Source organism: Podarcis melisellensis (assembly GCF_964234715.1).
Source record: "Podarcis melisellensis genome assembly, chromosome: 15".
In the NCBI taxonomy this organism is placed as follows: Eukaryota; Metazoa; Chordata; class Lepidosauria; order Squamata; family Lacertidae; genus Podarcis; species Podarcis melisellensis.
Window position 1 is genome coordinate 36874008 of NC_138532.1, and position 24008 is coordinate 36898015.

A 24008-nucleotide genomic window follows, 5' to 3' on the forward strand; every position below is an offset into this window, starting at 1 on the left:
CTAGAGAACTAGATGCTAAGGCTGCATACATGCATTAATGCTTAACCATGGTTTGTTTTCCTTAACTTTGGCTGTGCAAGGTTATGATACTTTAAACCATGGCTATGCATTGACTGCAAACCATGGCGTAAAGTCGTGATATGAAGGGGGTTTGCAGAACACTTGTTTGGTTTTAGCCACAGTTGATTATTTCATCTCCCTCGAGCAATGCAGCTTCCGGTCCCCTCTATTGGTCTTGCCACTGTCTCCCTATCTGTACCCTCTGCAGAGGCAGGGCTTAACTCAGCAAATTGAAGTAATGACTTTATTGTATGCTTGAGAGGAGAATGTGAATTAAGGCAACCAGCTGCAGTGAGTGGTAAGCCTAGCCAACAGTGCAATCCTAACCATGTCTACTCAAAAATAGATCCTGTGGAGTTCAGTGGGGCTTATTACCTGGTTGATGGGGTTAAAAAAAATAATAAGAGCTTGCTGCATAAGGCCAAGTGCCTAACTGGTCTAGCATCCTGTTTTCACAGTGGCCAGCTGGATGCCTGTGGGAAACCTACAAGCAGCACCCGAGCACAGGATCCCTTTCCCCTCCTGTGGTTTCCAGCAGCTAGGATTCAGCAACATCACTGCCTCCAGCTGCAGAGGCAGAGCATAGACATCATGGCTAGTCGCCATCAATAGCCTTCTCCTCCATTAATTAATCTAATTATCTTTTGAAGCCATCCAAGTTGGTAGCCATTACTGCCTTCTGTGAAACTGAGTTCCAGCTATGTGCTGCATGGACAAGTACTTTCTTTTATCTGCCTTAATCTCCTAGCATTTGGCTTCAGTGGGTGGCCCCAATGTCTCGCTTTATGAGAGAGAGAGGAAAACTTCTCTCTCTCTCTCTCTGCTTTGTCTATCCCATAATCACTTATGTCACTTCTTACTTGCTTTGCCCCTTAAACTAAAAAGTCCCAAAGCTACAACCTTTTGTCATAGGAGAATCATTCCATCCCCTTGATAATTGTGGTTGCCCTTTGCTGAACATTTTCCAACTCAACAATATCCTTTTTTTTAGGTGAGGCAACTCAGATTGCAGCCCAAGTGTTCTAATGCACACACTGTAGTAGATATTAAAATGATTCTGTTATAGCATTGCATTAATTTAACTTTTGCACTTGCCTATGCATGGATGCACCAGCCATGTGCCTCAAAATAAGAAGCAGTTAAGTTTTAGATGACTTTATTTCCTCCCTTTTGCATGTCACCTTTTATAAAGGACCAGCACTGTTATATTACAAGACTTTCTGGCAAGTCAAGCAAGACAATACATATATAATATAGGCCTTTCATGTTTTTTTTTTTTCTTTTCCAGATGTTTAATGACAAAACTATTCATAATCAATACATAAAATACTGACATTTTTCATATTTTTTGTGTGAAGAAAATTAAAAATGTAAATACAAAATAAGCACATTTCATAAAAACGATTATATTTGATAGAATTAGGCTTCCTCTGTTTAATTTCAGTAAGACATAGTTAAAGTAAGTAGCAGCTTGGTTATCAAGACATAATTTTGTGCAGTCTTCTCGTTTACGGTCGTATTTCAGAATCTAAACGGGCATTTCTTCTTGGCATTGGAATCGTTGCGGGACATGAGCGTTTCCCCCCCTTTGACCATTTTATTAATATGGGATAAATGAAGCAATTCATTCACTTAAGCACAAATCCATAGCCAGACTGCAGGGCCACTGTGGTAAGCATTACGATGAAGGCCAAACACCCCTTGGGAATATTTGCCTTGGAGGGTGCGCGAGGGTTGATTTTTGTGGTCGTCTCCTCTCTCTTTACAGTAACAGCTGTGCTCTGTGGTCTCTTTGAGTAGTTTGTAGGCATCCCACTGGTGATGCTTAAGGTCATGGGAGTGGTGGACGGTCCTACCAAGCCCCTTGTGCTTGAATTCACAGAGGTCGTCTCTTGCATGTAGATGCCGTTTGTGGCTGCTGCTGCTTCGTAAGAGCTGAGTTTCTCTGTGCTCAGGTCTTCCGGGTAGAGGACCAGTGGCCTGTCCGTGCTCGTGAAGGCGATGGTTTGGCCAGGGGTGGCGCTCAGGCCAACATCCTTCATTCTAAACTGTTGGTGCACTTGTCCGGTTTGCTCCGTTGCCACTGGAGACCCAGCTGCGTCCGCCGCCTTCATGGCTTTAACAAGGAGGTGGCTCTCTGCAGCTGTCGAGAATGGCGTGGCAGCCTTCCAAGGGGTGGTGGCCTCATCTGAGCATGGCGACCCTACGACGGTAGCCCTCGTCTCTCCTATCCATTTCTGCAAATAGGAGAGGTCCTGCTTGTTATCCTCGCATGACCAGGGGTTGTTGTAAAGCGTGATTAGCTGCAGTTGAGCAAGCTGGTCAAAAGCCTCATCAGGAATATAAGCAAACTTGTTGTTGTGCAGGTAAAGTTCAGAAAGATGTGCCAGCCTCGCCAGTGTGCCGGGGAGTATCTGTGTCAAGAAGTTGTTGGATAGATCCACTGTCTCGGTGTTGTAAGGAATATTGGTGGGCACCGTCCACAGTTTGTTGCTACTGAGGTTGAGGGACTTGAGGCTGATCATGGTGTTGTTAATCAGAACAGCCCTTTCCACCATATTCCCAGACACGTCGAGGACTTTAAGGTTCCACTGGTAAGCTGTGTCCAGCTTCTGAAGGACCTTGATGTTGTTGTGTGCAGCATATATTTCCCACAGCGACCTGGGCAGATAAGCCGGGAGGCTCTGGAGCCAATTGTGGGAAATGTCCAGGGTCCTCAGATTGGCAAACCGAGTGAGCTGGTGGTTGAGGTCAGCAAAGTGGTTATAAGACAGGTTTAAATAGGTAATGTTGTCCTGAAGTCCATGTGGCAGCGTGGTCAGGTTTCTGCTGGAGCAGTCCACGTTTCTGTCATTTCCTGAGCACAAGCACGCCAAAGGGCAGATACCCTGGACAGCTGGTATGAAGAAGAGAAGCGCCAGGACGCAGGGCGATGCCTTCAAGACCCGGTTCTCCATTGTTGCCTGGAAACAAATACATGCCAAAATAGCCAGTTTATTGCACAGACTATGAATACAATTCAGAAGGTGGTGTTTATTTTTTAAAACACTGGTTCCTTTCCAGTTGCATTTCAAGAAAAAGACCACGCATACCTACATCGCTGTGGCATAGACCTCGTTGGTGTAAAAAACACAGCTATTTACAAAGGATCTCTTCATCCTACTGTCTTGCTGTCTGGCAGAAAGAGGCTCATCTATTTCCATCTCCCTCCTTTTTCTCTCTCCCCCCCCATCCGCCTCCAGCTCCCAATGGTAGCATTCTTCCTAAACTGCTAGTCTCTTCCAAATGTTATACAATGTCTGCTTTCTGTTTTCAGCCCTTTGAATTTCATGTTTATCTATGGGGTTTTCTCCCTTCTTTATTTTACAATGGATTATTTTAAAAAGCAGGGACGGGATCACTGGCTACAGAATAGTTTTAAAATCCCTGCAGCTATACATCAGTTCTGTTATCTGCTGTAAATAAGATAATTTGATCAAATGGCATTTTCAATTCAGACATGCATTCGGAACCGTGCAAGCTTAAACTCAGACTGCTAATTGTGTCCCCCCCCCCTCCTTTGCCATAATATTAATCTAATTTTTCCCAAGCTTGGCAAGGTGTCCATTTTCAAACCGGGGTTTAATGTTAGGATGAGATTCTGTAGCTGTCACTGCAGTAGACAGCTGGTTTAAGAAGCTGCCGAGTTATACTATATAGTAATATATTCTCTCTCTCTCTCTCTCTCTCTCTCTCTCTCTCTCTCTCTCTCTCTCACACACACACACGTACATTGTGGCAGCATTTGGCCTTAAAAGCAAATGAGAGGCGGAAAGAGTAAAAGAAGCAAACTTACCTTAGTCCCTGCTGCAGTATCAGTGCATCGTTTCCCTGAAAGACCGAAACGCAAAGGTCGGCTCACTCTCCAGGGTAGCCACAGTTTGTCTGTGGGTTGTGCTTTGCCTCCTCAGCTGCATCGTACTGCCGTTTCCAGGGGCTCTGCAACCACCTGATCAGTGCTCCATCGGAGGACTGCAGAGCTGTCGTTTTGGTGCTGACTCAAATTTATTGCAAGGGGTTGCATACTCAACAAAATGGACAGTCTTTTCTTGTTTTTTTAAAAAAGCAAAAGCCCAAGTTTCCAAACTTCTCTCCGCATGTTCCTTCCCTCCGCCCTCCCCCTGGGATGTGTCTCAATGCATTAGGATACGACATGCATACTTTAACTGTGCAAATAGCATCCAGTCTCGATTTTTGGTATTTGTGCTAGTCATAAGCTAGTCAGCGTTTGACTGCTCCCGGCTGCTCCCTGCTTTTACTTTTAACCAGCTTTTGTCTTGCTGGGATTCTCTGTGTGCCTTAAATGCAGCTCTTGAAATATCTCTGTGCGGGGGAGGGTGGTATTGAATATAATTGGTTTTGTAGCACTTCAGGGAAAGCCAAATATCACCTAGTCCAGCCCCCTGCTTTAGGGTGAGGCACTTCTTCTGTTGACCCATATCTAAGAGCGTAAAGGAGAGCCCTGCTGGATCAGGCCAGTGGCCCATTGAGTCCAGCATCCTGTTCTTGCAGTGGCCAAGCAGATGCCTCCGCAGGAAGCCTGCAAGTGGGACCTGAGGCACAACACAACTCTCCTTTCCTGTGGTTTCCAGCAACTGGTATTCAGAAGCAGGCTGCCTTCATCAGTGGAGGGGAAATATAGCCGTCACATATAGTAGCTATTGATAGCCTCCATGAATTTGTCTAATCCTCTTTTAAAGCCTTCCAATTAGTTGGCCATCACTTCCTTTGTGTGGGAGCGAATTCCATTATTTTATTTTGTCTGTCCTGAATCTTCCTATATTCAGTTTCGTTGGATGACCTGGAGTTACAGTGTTATGAGGGGGTGGGGGAATATTTTCTCTATCCACTTCCTCCATTCCATGCATCATTTTATACATACCAATGTCACCTCTTACTCACCTTTTCTCGAAACCCAAACGCTCCAGATGTTTTAGCCTTTCCTCATAGGTGAGCTTCTTCACCCCCTCGGTCATTTGGGCTGCCCTTTTCCGAACCTTTTCTAACTCTACAGCATTATTTTTGAGGTGAGGTAGCGAAAACTCCGCACACTACTCCACAAATTCGGCCGTGCCATAGATTTGTATAATGGCATTATGATAATGGTGGTTTTATTTTCAGTTCCTTTCCTAACAAGCTCTGGCATGGAATTTGCCGTTTTCACAGCTGCTGCACACTGGGTTGACATCTTCATGTCATCTTCACCCACCTAACAGATTAACCTCCATTGACCCAAACGCTAACAGAGAGACCCTATGCCGAAATTGCCTGTCTGATTTAAGCAACTACCGAGTAAAGCCCGTTATTCGCAGCGCTGCAATTGGTTTTAATGACTTGCCAGCTGCAATATAATATAGCCACACTGAGAATTAGTGGTGCACGTGACTAATAAAAAGGTAACAGCGTGTGCTGAAAAATAAAACTCTGAAACTTTTTTTTCTTACTATGTCTTTTTTTTATAACCAACTAATTCCAAGAGCAGCTTTGAAAAGACCCCATCCCTCTCTAACGCCTTGTCCTTCATCCGTCTTTTCAAAGTCCCCCACATTTTTGTCTATTTTGAGTTGGCACTATTCCTTACAATGGTTGAATAGTCTTTTCCGCAGTTCTATCTGGAGACTAGACTAGGAATATAAGAAGAGTTCCGGTGGGTCAGACCTTTCGTGGCCATTTCATCCGCCATCTTTTTCCCCGCAGCAGCTTCCAGGAATCCCACATGCAGGAAATAAAACAACAGCCCTCCCATTGGGTTTCACATTCATACTCAAAGGCAACTGATAGTGAGAGGGAGCCTGACTCTGATCATGGAGGTTATAATGAGAATTTGACTTCTTCAGTGCTGCTTCCTTGTTCAGCTGCCTGGCTAAGTTCAGGGTGCTGGTTTTGGTCTACAAAGCCTGATATAGCTTGGGACCAGAATACTTGAAAAGATAGTCTCACTCCCTATATTCCTAATCGATCACTGTGTTCTGCAGCTGAGGGTCTCCTGCAGATACCATCTTATCAGGAAGTCCATTCTTCACAATGTATGTGTCAGGCCTTTAGTGCTATGGCACCTACCCATTGGAATTCCCTCCCCTTGAATATTAGATGGAGGGCATCACTGTTGCCTGTGTGACACCTGCTGAAGACCTTCCTCTTTCAACAAACCTTTTAAGTTGAGATCTTTTCCTGACTGCATGTGTATTGGAATTGTTTTGATTGCTTTATCACCTGTACATTTGCTGCCCTGGGCTGTTTGGGGAGGAAAGGTGGCGCATAAATTTTAATAATAAATAATATCAACAACCAAAATTTCAATGCTAGAGCCAACAGCCATTTTGTTTTGTGCTCTGTCTCGCAAACTAGGTGACTTGTATCCCCAACTCCCCTAACAATCTGCTGCTAATTACTTTTACTGTTTCAACTGTATGACTTTTCCTTGCTCCATACGTAAGCCCATTTGGACTAGGACTCTGTCACCTGCATTGCATTCCAGTACAGCAGGTAGTTAGGAAGCTGCCTTTATGAGCAGTCCGATCCATCTAGCTCAGTGTTTTGTTTATAGACTGACGGCGTCAAAGTGCCTCCAGAGCTGAGGGTTGCCTGGTTAGAGCCCTAGCTTCCTGTTTGAAGATTGCTTTTTAAGACAGGCATTTGGAGTTCAGGGACAATATTTTTGTAGGCTGGTAGCGGTTGGTGTTTTTTATTGAATTTGTTGGTAGATCTCGTGGGTTTTTATTTTCGTTTCGTAAACAGCCTTGTTTTGCAATTTCATGCCAAGAAAAGGAGATGGCGGGGTGCATCAGTGGGCTTTCCTTCTAAGCAAATGTGATCAGGAACAGCAACTAAACCTCAATCTCCACCCAAAGGCATCATCACTCAGCCCAAAGATGCTGGGCTTCACTATTCCTCAGCCCTGCTGTATATGTGCACAGAGGGGTTCCAGCCTGCTCTTGGCCTTTTGCCAGTTGGCTCAGCTGACAGACGTGTCAGACAAAGTGTGGGCTCTGCAAGGTGCAGACTGCTCCAGGGAGAACGGGGTTTCCACACTGCTGCTTCCTTTACCAGTGCTAAGCACACATTTTGCATGCAAAAGTTCTCCATTTCAGTCCCCAGCATCTCCAGGTAGGCCGGGGGGGGGGGGACCCTGGAGAGCCACTAAATCCATGCCAACTGCACCAAGCTAGATGGACCACCTTTCTGACTTTTTTTTCTTAACCAGTGGCCTGCAGACTGTTTCTGATCCACAAGATGTGTAATCCTACTATTGACTGAAAGATCCTGTGTGAATACACCTGCAACAAAATGCTGCAGTGTGGGGTGCCCCTGTTAGCCAACTCCATTCCATGCCCCATTCCAATTGGTTTCCCATTCCTCTCCCCTCATAATCAGCCAGCATTCCATGGTCGCCAAGCGTGCTCAAGCTTTCAATGGACTGTTTGGGGAGTTACCCTTCAGCAAGGTTTCTTTTTCTTCTGCAAACCTTGGAATTCGCCCAAGGCTGCTGTTAGCTCCCCTCTCTTGTGTGTGGGTGATGCCATCTTGGCGGCATAAGTCGTGGCACTCATGCCTGAACATCAGAAATAGAAGGAAGGATACTGCCTTCTGTTACTGCCAAGGAATGCCTTTTTCAATCAATCATGTTATCCAGAGGTAACTAAGAACAGACTCGGGATTGCGACTGGAGGCTGATTAGCTATTTTATTGAGACTCTATACGCCAGAATAGATTTCAGCAAGATCTCAGCACTGCAGAGCCAACAGCAGCCAAGAAGAGTAAAATGAGTAGTAACTTTAACACTGCACGGGTAAAATGATATACACTGGAATATACAAACTGCACGTGGGGTGGGGTGGGGGAGATTTTGCTAGCTGAACCAGGCGAAATGATGTCCTTTAAAAAGGACACAAACTCCCACCCTTTAAAATAATACCCCTGCTGAAAGTTGGGTGTTTAAGAGCTCGTAAAACCAAATACGCTCACATGCATTAAGTATAGAACATGAAAAGGTAGCTAAAAAGGTATTAGCGTCAGATTCCAAAAAAATAATATTGCCAACTGCCTTAATAGGGAACATTGTGGATATTTTCAGTGGCCCCAGCTGAGATGATGCTTCATTTGTGCAGATATGAAATGTTATATTTTCTGAAGTGGTTCACAGGTAAGCAGATGTCCTTAGCAGGATGCTTACTGTTATTTCATATTTTTATTGCACTGGCAGCCTGGTAGGCATGGTGCAATATATGTTTTAAAAAAGATGGAGAGAAGGGCTGCACTCACTGATAACCCTATGGGAAATTTGCCATGGATTTCAAGTGGGAGGTACTGCAGCACATCCAAGGTGATCTCAATTCACTCTGCCAGGTTTGATCGGTGTGGGAACATGCTCACTTTCCCATTATACTTCAGCTTGCCAATTCATGCACCAAAATCAATCAGTCAATCGTTTTATTTGTCTGCCACCTTTCCAAAGTTAAAACCATGCTAATGGTGGTTTGCAGCTTATAAAAACAATTACAGAACTACACACATAGCAATAGTAGTCATAAACAATAAACAAAACATCAAAAAAGTGCACAACCAAATCAATTTCCACATAAGTCGTAAGATCCAAAATAAACAGCAACAACCCTCGCCCCCAACAAAACTCCCTAAACCATACCCTGGCCCAAGATTCTGTCCAGCAGCCTCAGCTTTTGCAGCTGGAGTCATTCAGGGCCCTGCCTTTTCAGGGCCCTGCCTTTTCCCAGGTGGGAAAAGACCTGCAAGGCAGGGAGCAGGTCTTCCAGGATTCACAGCCAAGATGGTCAGATAATTTATCTGTACGCGTCAATCCATGTATCCAGAAGTGGTTGCTTTCATGATGTTACAAATTTAGGTACGGCTGACTGATGGCTGCCACCCATGCATCCTAACCCAATAGTCTTCAACTTTTCAGACCCGGGATCCACCCTTCACCCCCAGCTTGCAAAATGGGACCCATCTATTTTCTTGATAACATCTATTACAACTGATGTGTGATGCAGCATCAGCATACTGAGAAATTCCCTGTCCTTCAAAACAGCAGCCAATGGAATGGGTGTAAGGAAACCTGGAGTCTGATGATGTCAGGACACACATTTTGTAACTACCTATTTCCCCAGGAGAGAAGGAGGTGAACTAGGCTGCTTTTTCCCCATGGCAGACATACATCAGCAATAACACCCAGTTCTGGCCTGAGTTGGTATAGTGAAATGAATAGTGTGACCCTTGGCAATATAGCTTTGTGTGGATATGGAGGAGTTAAGGTCTCAAAGCCTAATTATCTCATAGGCTGCGGGAATGAAACCTGTACATTTTCATGATCCCTTTAGAATGGAGGCAGAAAAAAAATCTAAATATAGAATGGACTATTTCATGACTTGTAACTTCATGACAAGGCTCTGGTAGACCGTCACATCCGCTTATGCTAACGATTAGCAACTCTTGGTGCATCTCACCACTTAACCAATGTATAAAAAAAGAAAGAAAAGACCAGGATGCTGAAGTTGCAGTAACTTTTTTTTTTAAGTGTTGAAGAGCACAAAGTTTAGCATTAGAATCAAGAGTTGATTTCCCCAAGGTCCACCCAATCAGCTCCGGCCAGATTCCAAAGCGAGTGTTCTTGCTTGCAGCAGAGCTTTTAATTCTCATGGATGCACTTTGCAGTAGAACTTTGAACAAGGAAACGAAAGCATCATCTAGGGATCTCTTCTGCGTACATAAGATCCCCTTGATCAAAACTGGCAGCAGTTTACTCCACTGGCTCAAATGTGCAAGTGAAAGAAATCCGAGTCACGTCTGCGTTGTAGAATTATTGGAGAGGTTCTTTCTTCCAGAGGAGGTGAAAGCGGTTGGATATTGCAGAATTTGGTCCTTGGGAAAACCGGTCATGGGGCTGAGGGTGGCTGAATAGAGGTGAGTTCACCATCCTGCTTCCCCTTGTTCTGGGATTTATATTCCCAGGACACATTTCTCCTCGGCCAAAAAAAGAGCGGAGTTCACCACCACCTCCCTTTGAGCCACAGCACCAAAACTCGTGTCTCCCATATATCTTTGGGAACATAGGGCGCTGCCTTATGCTGATTCAGACACTTGCTCATCTAGCTCAGTACTGTCCACACTGACTGACAGTGGCTCTCTAGGAGTTCAGACAGGGATTGAGCATGGGACCTTCTGCATGTGGAGCAAATGCTACCACTGAGCTATGTTCCTTTCCCCAAAGTTCCCATCCCATAATTCCCTGGGGCTTAGTGTACCTGCTGAACCCTCTGAGCTTCTGGAGCTCGGTGGAACTGCTGCCGCACCTGCATCAAATTGGTTGGCACTAAAGATGAGCTCAATGGGTTCCTGTGTTTCATTTTGTATAGCCATGTTGTGGTTACTCCCATATAGTACTGCAGTGACGTGGGTGCAAAAGTGCTTCTGTTGCATATGATATGTCTGAACCTGCAATCATGAGTTCTGATAAAATTTGCTTTGGGCTGATAACAATAGCAAACAAAATTTGGGGTGGGGTGGGGTGGTGGCTTGCCTTTAGATTTAAAAAAGGCAAAATTTGTAGACAGGGAAAAAATGCTATTATTTAACAAGTTATAAAAGAGCCTGTTGGAAACGAGGCTTAATACTTAGTGGTGCCCAGGAACCAGGGCAAGACGCAGATGTTGTTGATCGGCTTGGAAACAGTGACCATAGTGCTGTAAAATTCAACATAAATGCAAGTGGTTCCCAGGAAGTCCAGCAAGGTCACATTTTCAGTGTCAAAAAGACGGCTTCTTAAAAGAGAAGGCATTGCTTAAAAGGAAGCTGCAAAGGAAGTGCCAGAAGGTTCAGATCTCTTCCGGACACTTGGAGATTATGTAAGACCAATGTAGTAGAACCACAGATAAAAAGGATGCCATGGGTTCGTAAAGGGTACAAACAAATGGAAAGGTATTCTGATGCGATCAACTGCTGCCCAAATGAGGGTGAATAAAAAGGAGCAGAAACTTATGGAGGAAATGTTTTAACATTGCATCCCATTTGCAAAGGTTGTGTACCTCTGAAAGCCAGTTGTTTCCTTCATGCACAGCTTTTTAACTTTCTGGAAGCTTCTGGTTGATCACAGTGGAGAACATAGATACCCTAGAAGCAGCCGGACCGTTGCTCTTCTGTTCTTATGTGAAAAAGGCAATGGCGCTCCCTTTTGCTCACAAAAAAAACTAGAGACTAACAGCATTTGATAGGTCTTCGGCCTTTTTCTTTGATTGGTTTGTTTCCCTAAGCATTTTCCTCCTTTATATCAGTTAGATAACAAGTCTTCTGGAGGAGGTGGTAGTAGTAGTTCTTCGCCTGGCATTTGATGGGATCCAGAACCCTGGATCTCTGCAATTGGTTCAAGTGAGAGGGACTCTGTCTGCTTTGGACAGAGATCCTCATTAGCTCCATCAAGCCAGTTTGGTGGTGGAGGCAAATCAAGTGGCTCTGGACTATCAGACTGGAGTGGAACATCTATCAAGCTGCTTGGTTCTTCAGAAATGGCAGTTTGCATGCTTGCAGAAGAAGCTGTTGCTGTGGAGCTTGACTGCATGCCACTCTCTTCAGCCCCACATATAGGGGGAACATCCGGGCCTTGGCTTGATTCAGACAACTGTCCCTGCGCATTTTCCAATAGCTGTGAATCCTTGTTGAATTTCCAAGGCAAGAAGGAGAGAACTGAAGTCCGCCTCGTGTCTTGAATAGGTTCTTTATCCGCAGTTGTATCTGGTACTTCTCCATCCGCAAATGGGGAACGGCCTGCCCAGTGCGGGACAGGTGTAGCGGACCTTCTCCACCTCCTCCAAAGGAAGATGCCAACAATAATTATGATCATGACAGTCAGGATGACCCCAATTACTACCGCTGCTATGAAGTGTCCACCATCGTGAGATTTGGGATCTTCTGCTGCAGGAACCTGGGGCTGTGTGGTGGATGTTTGCTGGTTAAATTTCGCAGGGTCTCCAGGTTCGCTTGTTTTGTATGAATGTATGGGGGTTTTTCCACCAGTGCCAACAACTGCAGTGGTAGTGATCGGAAGTGTAGTTGATACGTTCCACCACAGCTGCCCGTAGAAGAAAACAAGCACAATGGCTCTGGAGTCCATAGTTGCGTCAGTGCTGATAAACGCTTCTGTGGCACAAAGGGAATAAAAGGCAGTAAATTATCAGAACCTAGAGCAGGCACCCCCAAACTCGGCACTCCAGATGTTTTTGGGACTACAACTCCCACCATCCCTAGCTAACAGGACCAGTGGTCAGGGATGATGGGAATTATAGTTCCAAAACATCTGGATGGCCAATTTTGGGGGTGCCTAATCTAGAGGGTTGTATCCAACTCTGTTGTACTCAAAATAGACCCATTGGAGTTAATAAACCCAAGGAAGTCATATCCATTGTTTTCAGTGGGTCTGTTCTGTGTTGCATTGGATACAACCGAGTATCTTTGATTTTTAAAATAAGTAGTGTTGTTTGTAATGCAAGTGTACTGACTCGTGCTATGATGGCCAGGATTCAACTCTGTCCTAGAGAAACAAAAGTTAAAACTTTCACATGGGCTTGACTTGTACATTTGAAGAATCTGATCTTTGTACATTCCAATGTGACTAGCATGCAGAGTAAAACATGCAGATTAAAAATGCATATTTTGGTGGGAAATACTTTAGAAACATGTATTTTGTGAGAAAACATGTTCAAAAGTACTTATTTAAATGCAAATTTTGGGGTAGATTTTTTTTTCTTCATTGCAGGTTAATGCAGAACTTACTTACTTACTTACTTACTTACTTACTTACTTACTTACTTATACCTAACCATTTTCCCTGATGGGACTCAAGGCGACTTGCATATAAAAATAAAAACCACTAAAAACATAGAAAGAAATGGAAGAGAACGAACTTATGCATGAACACATCCAAAATCGATTTGGACCAGAAATTTGTGGTTCTGTTCCTTCCTAATGTCTGAAGAGCACTTCCCATTCCTGTATGTATTTGTATCCCTGTTTGGAGTGCGAGTTACTCACTTGAAAGAGGCAGGCCTGGAGCAGTAACTCCCACAGAAACAGAGTAGGTAGCCTGCATCTTTAAATGGGGGGTGATTAATCCATTCACAGCCGATACAAAGACATGAAAGAATTCCCCTTCCCTTAACTGGGCCTGACTGAAAGGAGACTAGCCCAGAGCAAATACAACAAAGTTTTGTGGCACTTGTTTTAATGAAGGGACATACAGGAGGAGCTCCAGGTTTGAGGGGGCCCAGGGCAAAATGCCCTCTGGCAAGCCCCCTCATCCATCGGTAGGTGGTGATCAGCAGTAGCATGGCAAGTGACTCTGGGTAACTGGGTCGAGCTACCATTTAAATTTCCCACAGTGCTCCTGGAGGGAAGCTGCATTGTGAGAAATTAAAATGACAGTGTGATGCAGCTGCTGAGAATGCTCAGAGCACCAGGTCAGAATTCTTTTTAAGGGCAGGGGGTGCAAGGAAGGCACCAGCAGTGGGTCCTGCTGGGGGGTTAGGAACCCTATGAGTGGGAACTGGCCTTGGGGCAGGCCTTCTGAAGGCAATCTTAATAGCAGTTGTCCTCAGTAAAATGTTTTCAAGGTCTGTGCATCCATTTTAAAGGATAACATTTTAAAAATGCAAACCTGAAGGGATGGAACTAGAAATCTTAACTATGCAGGGTGTGTTTTTTTTCTTGCTCCAGATTGGATCCTGCAAATGTGAACCCCGCCTACGTAGGGCTTACTTCAAAGTAAACAGTGTTGCGCCATAAACCTTTTTACTTTTTCATGCTATCATGAATTACTCCTGTGATGAAGGTCACTGAACTTAACTTGCTTTCATTGCCGCTCAAATTCAATTGTTGCAGCCAATTGCCCTTTAACTCCAATATACACACATATATATTTACAGAGAAACACATAGATACTCATTTTTTCCACCTTTGTGTTTACTTACATAAATTTGTTGGTACTTAAGATGCTCCAAAAGTATGTGGATTTTTTGTTGTGATATGACTGTTGCTTGCAGAAATTACATCCAGAGATTTTACTAAAGATAACAAAATTGCAAGCAAGAAAAAAAGAATTCATGCATTTGTTGTTATAATCCCAGTAGTGAGTAAAAATAAAGAATAAAATGAAGGGAGTATTTTCAGAACCTATAAGGCTTCCCTCAGACAATAAAAACTTGAGGCACGACCACCTTAATGTTCCAATTTTCTCTTTATATTTGTTCATTTCAAAGAGAGGTCTGTTCTCACCCCCCACCCCCACCCCCAAGTTGAGTTTGTACCCAGATCTGATTGGCGTTCCAGTGGCAATCACTCTTTGGGGGACTGGTGCTTTTTTTTTTTTTTTTGCATAATATATATATCTATTTTGGAAGAAAAAATCCTCACTTAATATAACATTAGCCTTGCATGTGATAGGGAATGCAAAACTTTAAAAAAAAAAGAACATTCCAAAAAGTAAAGCACACATTCCTAAGATATTCAATTCCAGTTTTACTGTTCTAGAGATGTTTTTTATCCAAAGAAGTATAATTGTGTCTTACCTGTTCGATATCGTTTCTTGTTCTAACCAGGTTCTCGTTTTTAAGTTCACATTTTAATGGTTCAAGAGCAGAGAAAAGGAAGCATAACACAACAAAGTGTTTCTAAATGGCTGGTGGTTTACACGTTGCAAAATGATCCTATTTTCACTTAAAGAGGAAGTTTATCAACACTTTTTGCAGGAAGCCCCAAGAACTGAGAAGTGATTAAGTGTGTGGACATTTTTCTCTGCAAAGGCTGTACTCTGGGCAGCTTTCTCTGTGGAAGTATTTTTCAGTGTCTAACCAAATTTTAATGGTAGCAGGTGGAAATTAGAGAGTTTTTGTGCCTGTGAAGAGAAAACACAGCCAATCACATGTTGATGTTGTTAAATTATGTGACATTTACATTGACACAAATATAGGTGCTTCTGCTGCTTTTTCTTGGAAAGCCAAGGAAATAATTGCTCAGAGGGTGCTTACATACATTCAAAGAACATTCACCCCTCCCTGCAAAAAGAATACTGGGAACTGGAGAATATCCAACAGCTATAATTCTCAGCACCCTTAATGAACTAGAGTTCTTGGGATTCTTTGAGGAACATGTGTATTTTAAATACGGTATATGGTCGCTTGCTGGTCCAGCATAGATGTAACACATCTATGTCTTTTCAACATGGTTAAAAAATTAGGAGCAGGCTGTAAGAGTGTGTTCTTCCTCCCCAAACCCTTCCAGCCTCCATGTGACTCTCCTGTAACTCAGTTTTTGCCCCAGTGATACAAAGCATTGATTTAACCCTGGCTTATGATATTCAAGGGATGCGGGCGGCGCTGTGGGTAAAACCTCAGCGCCTAGGGCTTGCCGGTCGCATAGTCGGCGGTTTGAATCCCCACGGCGGGGTGAGCTCCCGTCTTTCGGTCCCAGCTCCTGCCCACCTAGCAGTTCGAAAGCACCCCTAAGTGCAAGTAGATAAATAGGTACCGCTTTGTAGCAGGAAGCTAAACGGCGTTTCCGTGTGCTGCGCTGGTGCCAGCTCGCCAGAGCAGCTTTGTCACGCTGGCCACGTGACCCGGAAGTGTCTCCGGACAGCGCTGGCCCCCGGCCTCTTAAGTGAGATGGGCGCACAACCCTAGAGTCGGACACGACTGGCCTGTACGGTCAGGGGTACCTTTACCTTTTTTAATGATATTCAAGTTCCTACTGAACCAGGGCCTTCACCCTTATTTCAAAATCAAGATGCGAACCTAGTGTGATGTAGTTGTGGGAGTTTCTGAGCTGGTCAATACATGTTCAGATTGCCAGTCTCCGCATCTTGTGGCCCTCCGGAGCCCAGTACAATACATAGCTCAGTTTGCTACAATACCTAGCTCAGAGAGCCAGGTGCCTGTGCAGGGCTTGCTTTTTCTTCCCCATTCTCAGCTGCTAAATAGCATTAAGGAGCAAGCTGAAGGTCCACACCGAGCACTTGCCCGGATGTGTTTCCGTATGAGCAAGTTCCGTAGTGACTGTTGGCAACTGAGGCAACTGTGAACAGGAAGCGCTGTGTTCCTTTGTGGTTGCAAGTGGGTGTTGTGTAGCTCGGAGTTCTTCCTCCTCCTCTTTGCTTAGCTAAGCTGCTGTTTTTGCTTCCAAGGGGAATTTTCTTCTCTGCTTGCTTGGCTCCTTGTTGAAGGAGCGGTTGCCAGGCTCCTTGGTGTTTTCAAAAATGGCTAGGCTTCTGTTTGGATGTTCTCACTCGGTTTTGAGTAGCTGGGTACATGGAGGAGAAGTCTTCTGTTCTCCCTGCCCAAACTCTCAGCTTGAGTAGCCCTGCACGGGGAAGTTGCTGAGGTTCAAAATGACTCAGTTAGGGATGCAAATTTCACCAGCCCATAATGCTTCATTGCACCTGTGCATTCTTGCACTTTGGACTGCAGATCTAAGCATGTTCTTGTGGTTCCTGACATGGAAGGTGGCATTTCATTTTTGGCAAGCCTCTGTAGTCCTGTTGTCCACATTGACACCTATTACTATATGTGTTTGTGAGTATACATGCACATGCATGTGCATGGGGGCCAGGGATCGTTCCAGAAGCACCCATAAAGCTGCCTATTGTAAATTAGGTCGCTGATCGTAAAACTTTTTAAGTGGATCTGGTCGTGCTTTGGTTAAGTATATATCAGTTAGTAGGTTCCGGTGATCAGCTGATGGACACAGTGAATTGTCTTGTCTAAAGTGCTGGGTCAATGAGTCTCTTCTGTTTGTAGTCGGTCTTATTTTATTTAAGCAGGCTGGACTTTGTTTACTTTAATTTACTTAATTTAGTTATTTATATTCTGCCCGTGTGGCTGAGTTGTCCCAGCCACTCTTGCTACAAGCATCTTAGCTCAGCTCAGGTCCTACCTGCCATCTTAACTTCCTCCTTTTCTCCTCACCTGGGTTTCAAGATGTGTATTGGGTTGTGGATGGTGTTGTGTTCTCCCTCCCCACAATACTGTATTAACCCCAGCTTTGCCCCCCAGCTTTCCTCAGCTTTTACTTAGCAGTCCCTGGATAGGAGCTGGCATTAACAGTCAATATGCTTGCTCACTTTCTACCCTTCCCACATAAGAAGTTGACTTATACTGAATCTGGCCCTTGGTCCATTTAACCAAGTATTATCTGGTAGTGGTTCTCAATGGTTCTGGGTAGGGGTCTTTCCCAGCCTTACTTGGAGATGTTGGAATTCAGTCTGGGGTTTTCTACGTGCAAATGGTGTGCTTTACTGCTGAGCTGCAGCCAAGTCCCTTAGCTTGTGTTGGGTTTGGGGTAGGTGGGCTTGATAAATTTATATTTCCTGCACATCAGCTGTATGATGTTGGCTAGAGCTTCAAGCCTATGTTCACTAACAACTTTGGAAGTTTGATACTAATATATAGATATTTATTTCCCAAACCAAAATCATACGTATCTTGGGTGGGGAGAGGAAGAGATCACATCATCTGCTCATTGGGGAATAAGCTGAGTCACTTGGCAGTATGATCATTTTAAAAATCCCATTGAGTACTTTTATTTCCTGGGGGTGGATGGGTGGAGGGAGAGACATGCCTAACATGGAACCACCTGCTGTAAGTCTTGACTAAAAATGACTTGGCTCAACTGCACGGCAGTTCAGAAAGTCTCATGCTGTGCCAAGCACATTCAGGAGATGGATTAATCACTAGGCTAAGTATGCAGCAGCAGAAAGTCCCAGACAGATTATGAGGTTTTTCTATGGTGTCATTATCCACATGTCTTCCCCTGCCCAGCATAGGAGCTTACCCCCCCACATCCTTAAATTCCTCTTTTTTGAAAATTTCACGTAACATGGAGATTGGGGCAGGACTTTGCATTTGACATCCCCACCCCCCAGCATAGCTTTTGATCTTAAGAGCCTCCTCTTGCCTCAAGCAGTGTTCATCATGTGTGATGAAGGGGGGATGTCTTTGCATTGGGGGCTGAGGGGGTTAAAAGGACACAGCCTCCAAATCTGCTTGTGTGGGAGTGAGTCACCGAACAGAGCCAGTTATTGCTGAACCTCCCATGCTTTCTTCCTTCAAAATATAGCTTTCAGCTAGGGAATAGCAGCTGCACACTTCTTATTATAGGGAATAAGTGACCAAGCTGCAGGAAAATCTTCAAAGTTGAGAACGCGGTCAGCTGGAAGGACTACTTCATAGACTGCACAATATTTAAGGGGTGGGACAGCAAGAAGCAGATGGGAGTGAGGCAATGTGTGTTTGGGTGGGTCTCCTCTAGTGCACGAATGCTGGCAGGGCAGAATGCATGCTTGCGTGTGTGACCTGTGGACCCCCTGCCTCCAGATATTGTTCTAAATAAAGTTCCCCTCTGCCTTTTGACTCAGATTTATCCTTGATTTTATCTCGGTGTGTTGACTGCTCTGCTGCTTTCTGTTCTGAATCAGCCAGTTGGTTTTATTGCTTGCTGGTGGTTTCTTTTTCTTTGTCTTTTAAGCCGTTCTGGGAGTCCCTTTTCGGACTGAAAAGTTTCTCTGAAATACTAGCAGCTGGGATCATCCAGTGAAACTGAATGTTGGAAGATTTTTGGGCGGACCCCCCCCCCCCCAAAAAAGTACTTCTTCACACATTGCAGGGTGAAATGGTAGAATTTGCTACCACAGGATATAGTGATGGCAAAGGTTTCTCAGGTTCCCTTCTTGCCTTGTATGTTGTTCAAGCAGGATATCTTGAAAATACAGTCTTCTATGATATGTATTGCCTATATGTATGGTAGTGTGGTTCATAGAGTAATGGGCCTGATTCATACAGTATCCCTAAGGGAAACAAGGCAGCATTTGTGTAGGAACAATACATACTCTTGACTCCACTCCAAATCGATTCTCCCCTAAGAAATTACTAAATTGGAATGACAAGAAGCGCTGGAGAAGTAGAGGTTTCTATCCTCCTGTGGTAATGTATGAATTGAAGCAAAGGCACCTGATAAACAGGAAAATATTGTATTGCTCAGTAAAGAGATTAAGTGTCCATTGATGTGCCATGTCGAGTATACTGTATACCAGAGATGGGAACCTGTGGCCATTCAGATGTGCAGGGTGGTGCGCTCTACACTAAAGAACCCCCCCCCCCACACACACACGCAAAATAACCCCCAACTAAAAAAGCTGGTGGGAGGAGGAATTTTACAGCCTCTACAGAGGTTAGCCATCCCTGGTTTTTTCCTGCCTTTCCTCCAAGGAGCTCACGGTACGTAAATTGTTCCCTTCACTCAATATATATTAACCTATCTGCAAAATGGGAAGAGTGGTCAACCTCACACAGCACGGAAAAGTTTATGAAGTTATTTTGCAAATGAAGGATAAGGGAGGAGGTTTTTCTGTGCCTAATGTAAACAACTTCAAGCTGCTAAATGGACCATTAACGCATCATCATCTTCTATCCAAAACTGGGTGTGTTCTTAGATACTTAATTTTGTACCAAGAAAGCTAAGCTCTACAACCTAAACAAATTATGCCATGTTACATAATTTTGATAGTCATTGAGAGGTTCAAGGTACTGAATTCCTGATCTTCTCTGCTGGAAATACTGGCCACTCCTTTCCTGTTCTGCTGCTTTCTTTCAGCAGGTATTGTTCCCAATTCTGTGTTGCCACATAAGGGGATTAAACATAAGAACCCCCCTACTGGATCAGGCCAGCAGCCCATCTAGTCTAGCTTCCTGTTCTCACAGCAGCCTCTAGAAAATCCTCAAGCAGAACCTGAGCACCAGAATGCTCGCCCCTCCTGCAGTTTCCAGCAACTGGTATTCAGAATAATAACTGTCTCCATCAACACTTTCTCATACCCCAAGATTTACCAGTTGGAGCCAGCTGTAAAACAAGAGCTGCAAAACTATAGTTTGGAGAGATCAGCTAATGCCACTCCATCAGCCGTATGCTTCGATTTCCATATGCAGTTGGGATTCTGAAACCCTGGTCAATCTACTGCAGATCACCCAGTGATTCACCATGTATCCCATCTTAACCTTCTGCCAATATCAGCTTTTAGGGAAAGGATTTCCCTTAAAAATAAATAAAAGATAAATAAAAGCAGGAAATTCCTTATCCAATCTCACCATTCCTTATCCAGTCTCACTGATGCCCTCTAATTCGAGCCAGAACAAAGTTTGGAAGGATCCGTTCTAAGGCTCATCAGTCTTGGCTTTTGAAATTGAGTTCATATACTCGGCTCCCCCAAGTTCCAGATTCACAAATAATAATTACTGGTGACTTTGGGATTGTGTGGAGTGAATTTATTGCTCAGCTGTTATACTTCGTTCATGTCAGGAGATTGAGGTTTCATCTTCAAGCTCATACATAAAGAAATCCAGGAAAGGCAAAAACCTCTACTCTGAACAAACTGAGTATTCTGCAAGAACATTGCACTTAGCAATCTAGTATGTATTGACATCGGCTGTTCCACAATCTCCTGCAAACATTTTATTGCTGAAAACTTAACTCTGGCCCTGTTTTAAAAGGAAACAACACCCCACTCCCCACTTCCATAAAAGGAAACCCCAAGAAGCCTGCTTTATTTTTCATTACTTACAAGGAACAATATTACAGAAGCTGAGAACAGACCTTGATTGTAATCAAGTCATTTAAATTGACCTAACAGAGGAGAATTCCTGGTATATCGGCTCCCGCATTAAGGGATGGGGACAGGAAGTACGACGTAGACATTCCGCCACAAGCAAGAAACTTGGCATTTTGCTAGCCCTGATCAGGTTCCTCCCAAGCACTTGACTGAACAAAGGAGGGGTGATTGATCTGGGATTTTTTCCTTGTCTTTCTCTTGTTGGTACACAGGTATTAAAGATCAACAGAGAGAATTGGGAGGGAGGTGGAGCTCATGTAATTGCAAAGAATCAGAAGCTTGGGGGATGAGGAGTTACACAAGCCTCTTGCAGTCTTAGACATGAACAGCTGGTGGAGGCAGTCTGCTGTACAGTGGTACCTCAGGTTAAGTACTTAATTCATTCCGGAGGTCCGTACTTAACCTGAAACTGTTCTTAACCTGAAGCACTACTTTAGCTAATGGGGCCTCCTGCTGCTGCCGCGCCACCGGAGCACGATTTCTGTTCTCATCTTGAAGCAAAGTTCTTAACCTGAAGCACTATTTCTGGGTTAGCGGAGTCTGTAACCTGAAGCGTATGTAACCTGAAACGTCTGTAACCCGAGGTACCACTGTATTAGTCCAGTCAGGATGCACCCAGGTAGCTTGGGGCAGGGGGAGGAAGCAAGCAGGTAAGAGCTTGCAACACCTCTGTGGCATTGCTTTCCTGTGCTGAGACCCAGTGTTCTAATGCAAGGGAAATGAGCAGGGATATGATGCATACATTTGTGGAAGGCTTTCCTCGCAAAGACTGGCTCCGCCTCTCAGCCATCCTTGTTGTTCTGTGTGGGTGGCAAGGGGACATTTCCCCTTCCAGCCTCGCATCTGCTCTGTTTTTCACCTGCCTCCTTGCGTGTGTAGCATTTGAATTTTCTCCAAACAAGTCGCCCCCATTTCAGGAGCTGTGGACTGCTTGATTTCTGAAGCATCGTGGACAATTACCTCTCTGGTAATAGCTTGCTATGGAATTCCAACCTGGAAAGTTCATTACCGCCCGGAAACCCAATGCCTCTGCAGTGGCGGCGCACAGCCTTCAAGTTCTCTCCCTCCCAACCTTTTTTGGGTGTCCGCATGATGCTTGAATCTAAATGATGGTTGCGGTGCTGCTGGGTGGCTTTGTCGACACCTCCTTGAGCTTCTGCCTGTCTGACAGTTCACTCGCTAGTTTCTTGCTAGCCTCTTCGCCAGTTTTCCCTTGTCCTGCTTTTGTTCTCTCCGACCCCGTTCTTTGTGTCATCAGCTCTGCTGCTGCTGCCTCGTTGGTCATCCTCTGCAACGTTTCTAATCCAGCTGGCCACAAGCTGTTTGTGGTGAGGAAATCGCCGTTGCTCCTGAGGGGGCGCTTGCTTGGCTGCCTTTTCTTCATATAGGAGAGCTTGTTTGCCATTGCAACAGTGGCCACGAGTAGACATACACAAATGAAGATAAGCACCCCAATGATGATGAGGCAGATCAGTATTAGCCTTTTGCTGTTCTCTTCGCAGAGTTCAGCTTTCATTTGATCCTGACTAGGAGTTGCAAGTTCTTGATCTGGACCAGTAACGGTGTAGGGAGATGGGGGCACTTCTGGTGCAAGCGTCGGGGGCATTTGCGGGGCAGTTGAAGTCTCCGATGAGGATTGAGAGGTGGATGTCCAACTAAAGGTAGTTGGCTGCGTTGCGGATGTCGATTCGAAGGTGCTTATCTGTGTTGTATAAGTAGACGTCTCCCCCAAAGGCAATGTTGTAAGAGCCCCACTGGTGTGTGTTGGGGTTTGAGTTGTTGGGAGGGTGGGAGTTTCTGTTGTCATCAAAAGAGTTGTGGTAGTGTCCGCTCTTACTTGTATGTGAAATAGCAAGATGGCCCACCAAAGGAAACCCAAATCCATGTGAGAGTTGCCCATCAGTTTCATGTTCATGGGGACGTTTGCTGCCTGCAAGAATAATAAAGTGACAGGGTTGAGTTTGTTTTGCACCCACAGGAACACTTGTTTCAGTTGTCAGAGAGGCTTCTCCTGAGGGAGAACTTAAATATTATCATGTTTGAATTGTGTTGTGGCATGGTTTGCTTATTCGTTTCTAATTACCACATCCCTAGGTTTTAAAGCAGATAAACACCACACTATAAAAACATAATAAAAATCAACAAGCCCCGTGTAGCTTGTTATTATGGATTAAAGCTTAATCTGACTTTGGGTCTAAGGTATAATGGCTTTCATCTTATAAACTAAACACAGATTGAAGGTTGATTGCTCATAATTCATGTTCTTTCTTCTCAAGCCTCATAGATATTAAGAAAAATATAGTTTCTCTTTTGGTTATTTATAGCATCTTCTGTTCTGTTAAAATTGGAAGGGATAAATGTCATGGCTGTTTTCCCATCTGTGCTGAAACTTAAACTGCTTCTGCGAAAGATTCTTCCACAAGCCATCAGTGCCTTGCAGAAAAGTAATAGAGGAGGTTTTTAGTTATACAATACAACCAAAATGTATCATTTTTTCATGAAAAAGCCCTTCAGAAGGTAGACTCTTTGAGAAGTTTTTTTAGTGCCTTTGCTATATCTCTGGTAACCTTCAGATACACCAGGGCTTTCCAGCAAAACAAAAGGACAACGCCCTCATGTTCCTGTGATCATGAACAAAGAGCCCCAGGCAATCTGTACATATAAAGAAGAGCACAAAAGCAACTCTAAGGCAGTTCAGTTTGAGAGCTACATTACTCATCGAATATAACATGTTCCTTCGGCAGTCAGTGAAGGGGCATCCTATTGTTTTGATGCCTGCATGGTGCTTCCTTTGTATGAAATGCTTTGGAGAAAGGGGGCTGTGTGCATCCTGTAGATCTGTAGGTGCCCAATTCAAAAATTGGACATCCACCGTGGAATTGGGTGTCCCATGAGTCCATAAAGCCAGTTCACATGTAAAAAAGGACACATCATATAACAAGAGATTGCAGATCTAACCCACATTGGGAGAGTTTTCCTTCCACGCACCTTGTGCTAACTTTGCATGTTGCAGGAAGAGAATTTTAGTGAGAGATCCCATTGAAAACTACAACCCTCCTCCACCTGAAGTGGTAAGGTAAAGGTAAAGGGACCCCTGACCATTAGGTCCAGTTATGGCCGACTCTGGGGTTGTGGCGCTCATCTTGCTTTATTGGCCAAGGGAGCTGGCATACAGCTTCCAGGTCATGTGGCCAACATGACTAAGCCGCTTCTGGCAAACCACAGCAGCGCATGGAAACGCCGTTTACCTTCC

General features: G+C 44.4%; 3 protein-coding genes across 15 annotated transcripts in view; 1 reads left to right on the forward strand and 2 right to left on the reverse strand.

The window, feature by feature from the left end:
* Positions 1 to 24008, reverse strand: part of EVI2A (ecotropic viral integration site 2A) — a 172658-nt gene that overhangs the window by 146814 nt on the left and 1836 nt on the right. For 3 of the 6 annotated variants that reach the window (XM_081890665.1, XM_081890667.1, XM_081890666.1), the window contains exon 2: positions 21303 to 22685. In XM_081890665.1, the coding sequence (XP_081746791.1) occupies positions 21858 to 22670 (813 nt within the window). In that variant the 5' untranslated portion in view covers positions 22671 to 22685 and the 3' untranslated portion in view covers positions 21303 to 21857. Of the gene's footprint in view, positions 1 to 8512; positions 12247 to 14072; positions 14166 to 14669; positions 14996 to 15890; positions 22686 to 24008 lie in introns of those variants that run through there. The other 3 variants (XM_081890668.1, XM_081890669.1, XM_081890664.1) reach the window with 2 other exon arrangements.
* Positions 1 to 24008, forward strand: part of NF1 (neurofibromin 1) — a 159691-nt gene that overhangs the window by 84725 nt on the left and 50958 nt on the right. The window lies entirely within an intron of this gene.
* On the reverse strand, positions 1200 to 4480 carry OMG (oligodendrocyte myelin glycoprotein). Of its 2 annotated transcripts, none has more exons than XM_081890546.1 (2): positions 3896 to 4480; positions 1200 to 3023 (listed from the first exon to the last, which is right to left on the reverse strand). In XM_081890546.1, the coding sequence occupies exon 2, from the start codon at positions 3015 to 3017 to the stop codon at positions 1689 to 1691; it is 1329 nt and encodes a 442-aa protein (XP_081746672.1). In that variant the 5' UTR covers positions 3018 to 3023; positions 3896 to 4480; the 3' UTR covers positions 1200 to 1688. The 2 variants fall into 2 exon arrangements, with proteins under 2 accessions (XP_081746672.1, XP_081746673.1); XM_081890547.1 differs by lacking the exon at positions 3896 to 4480 and adding an exon at positions 3153 to 3267.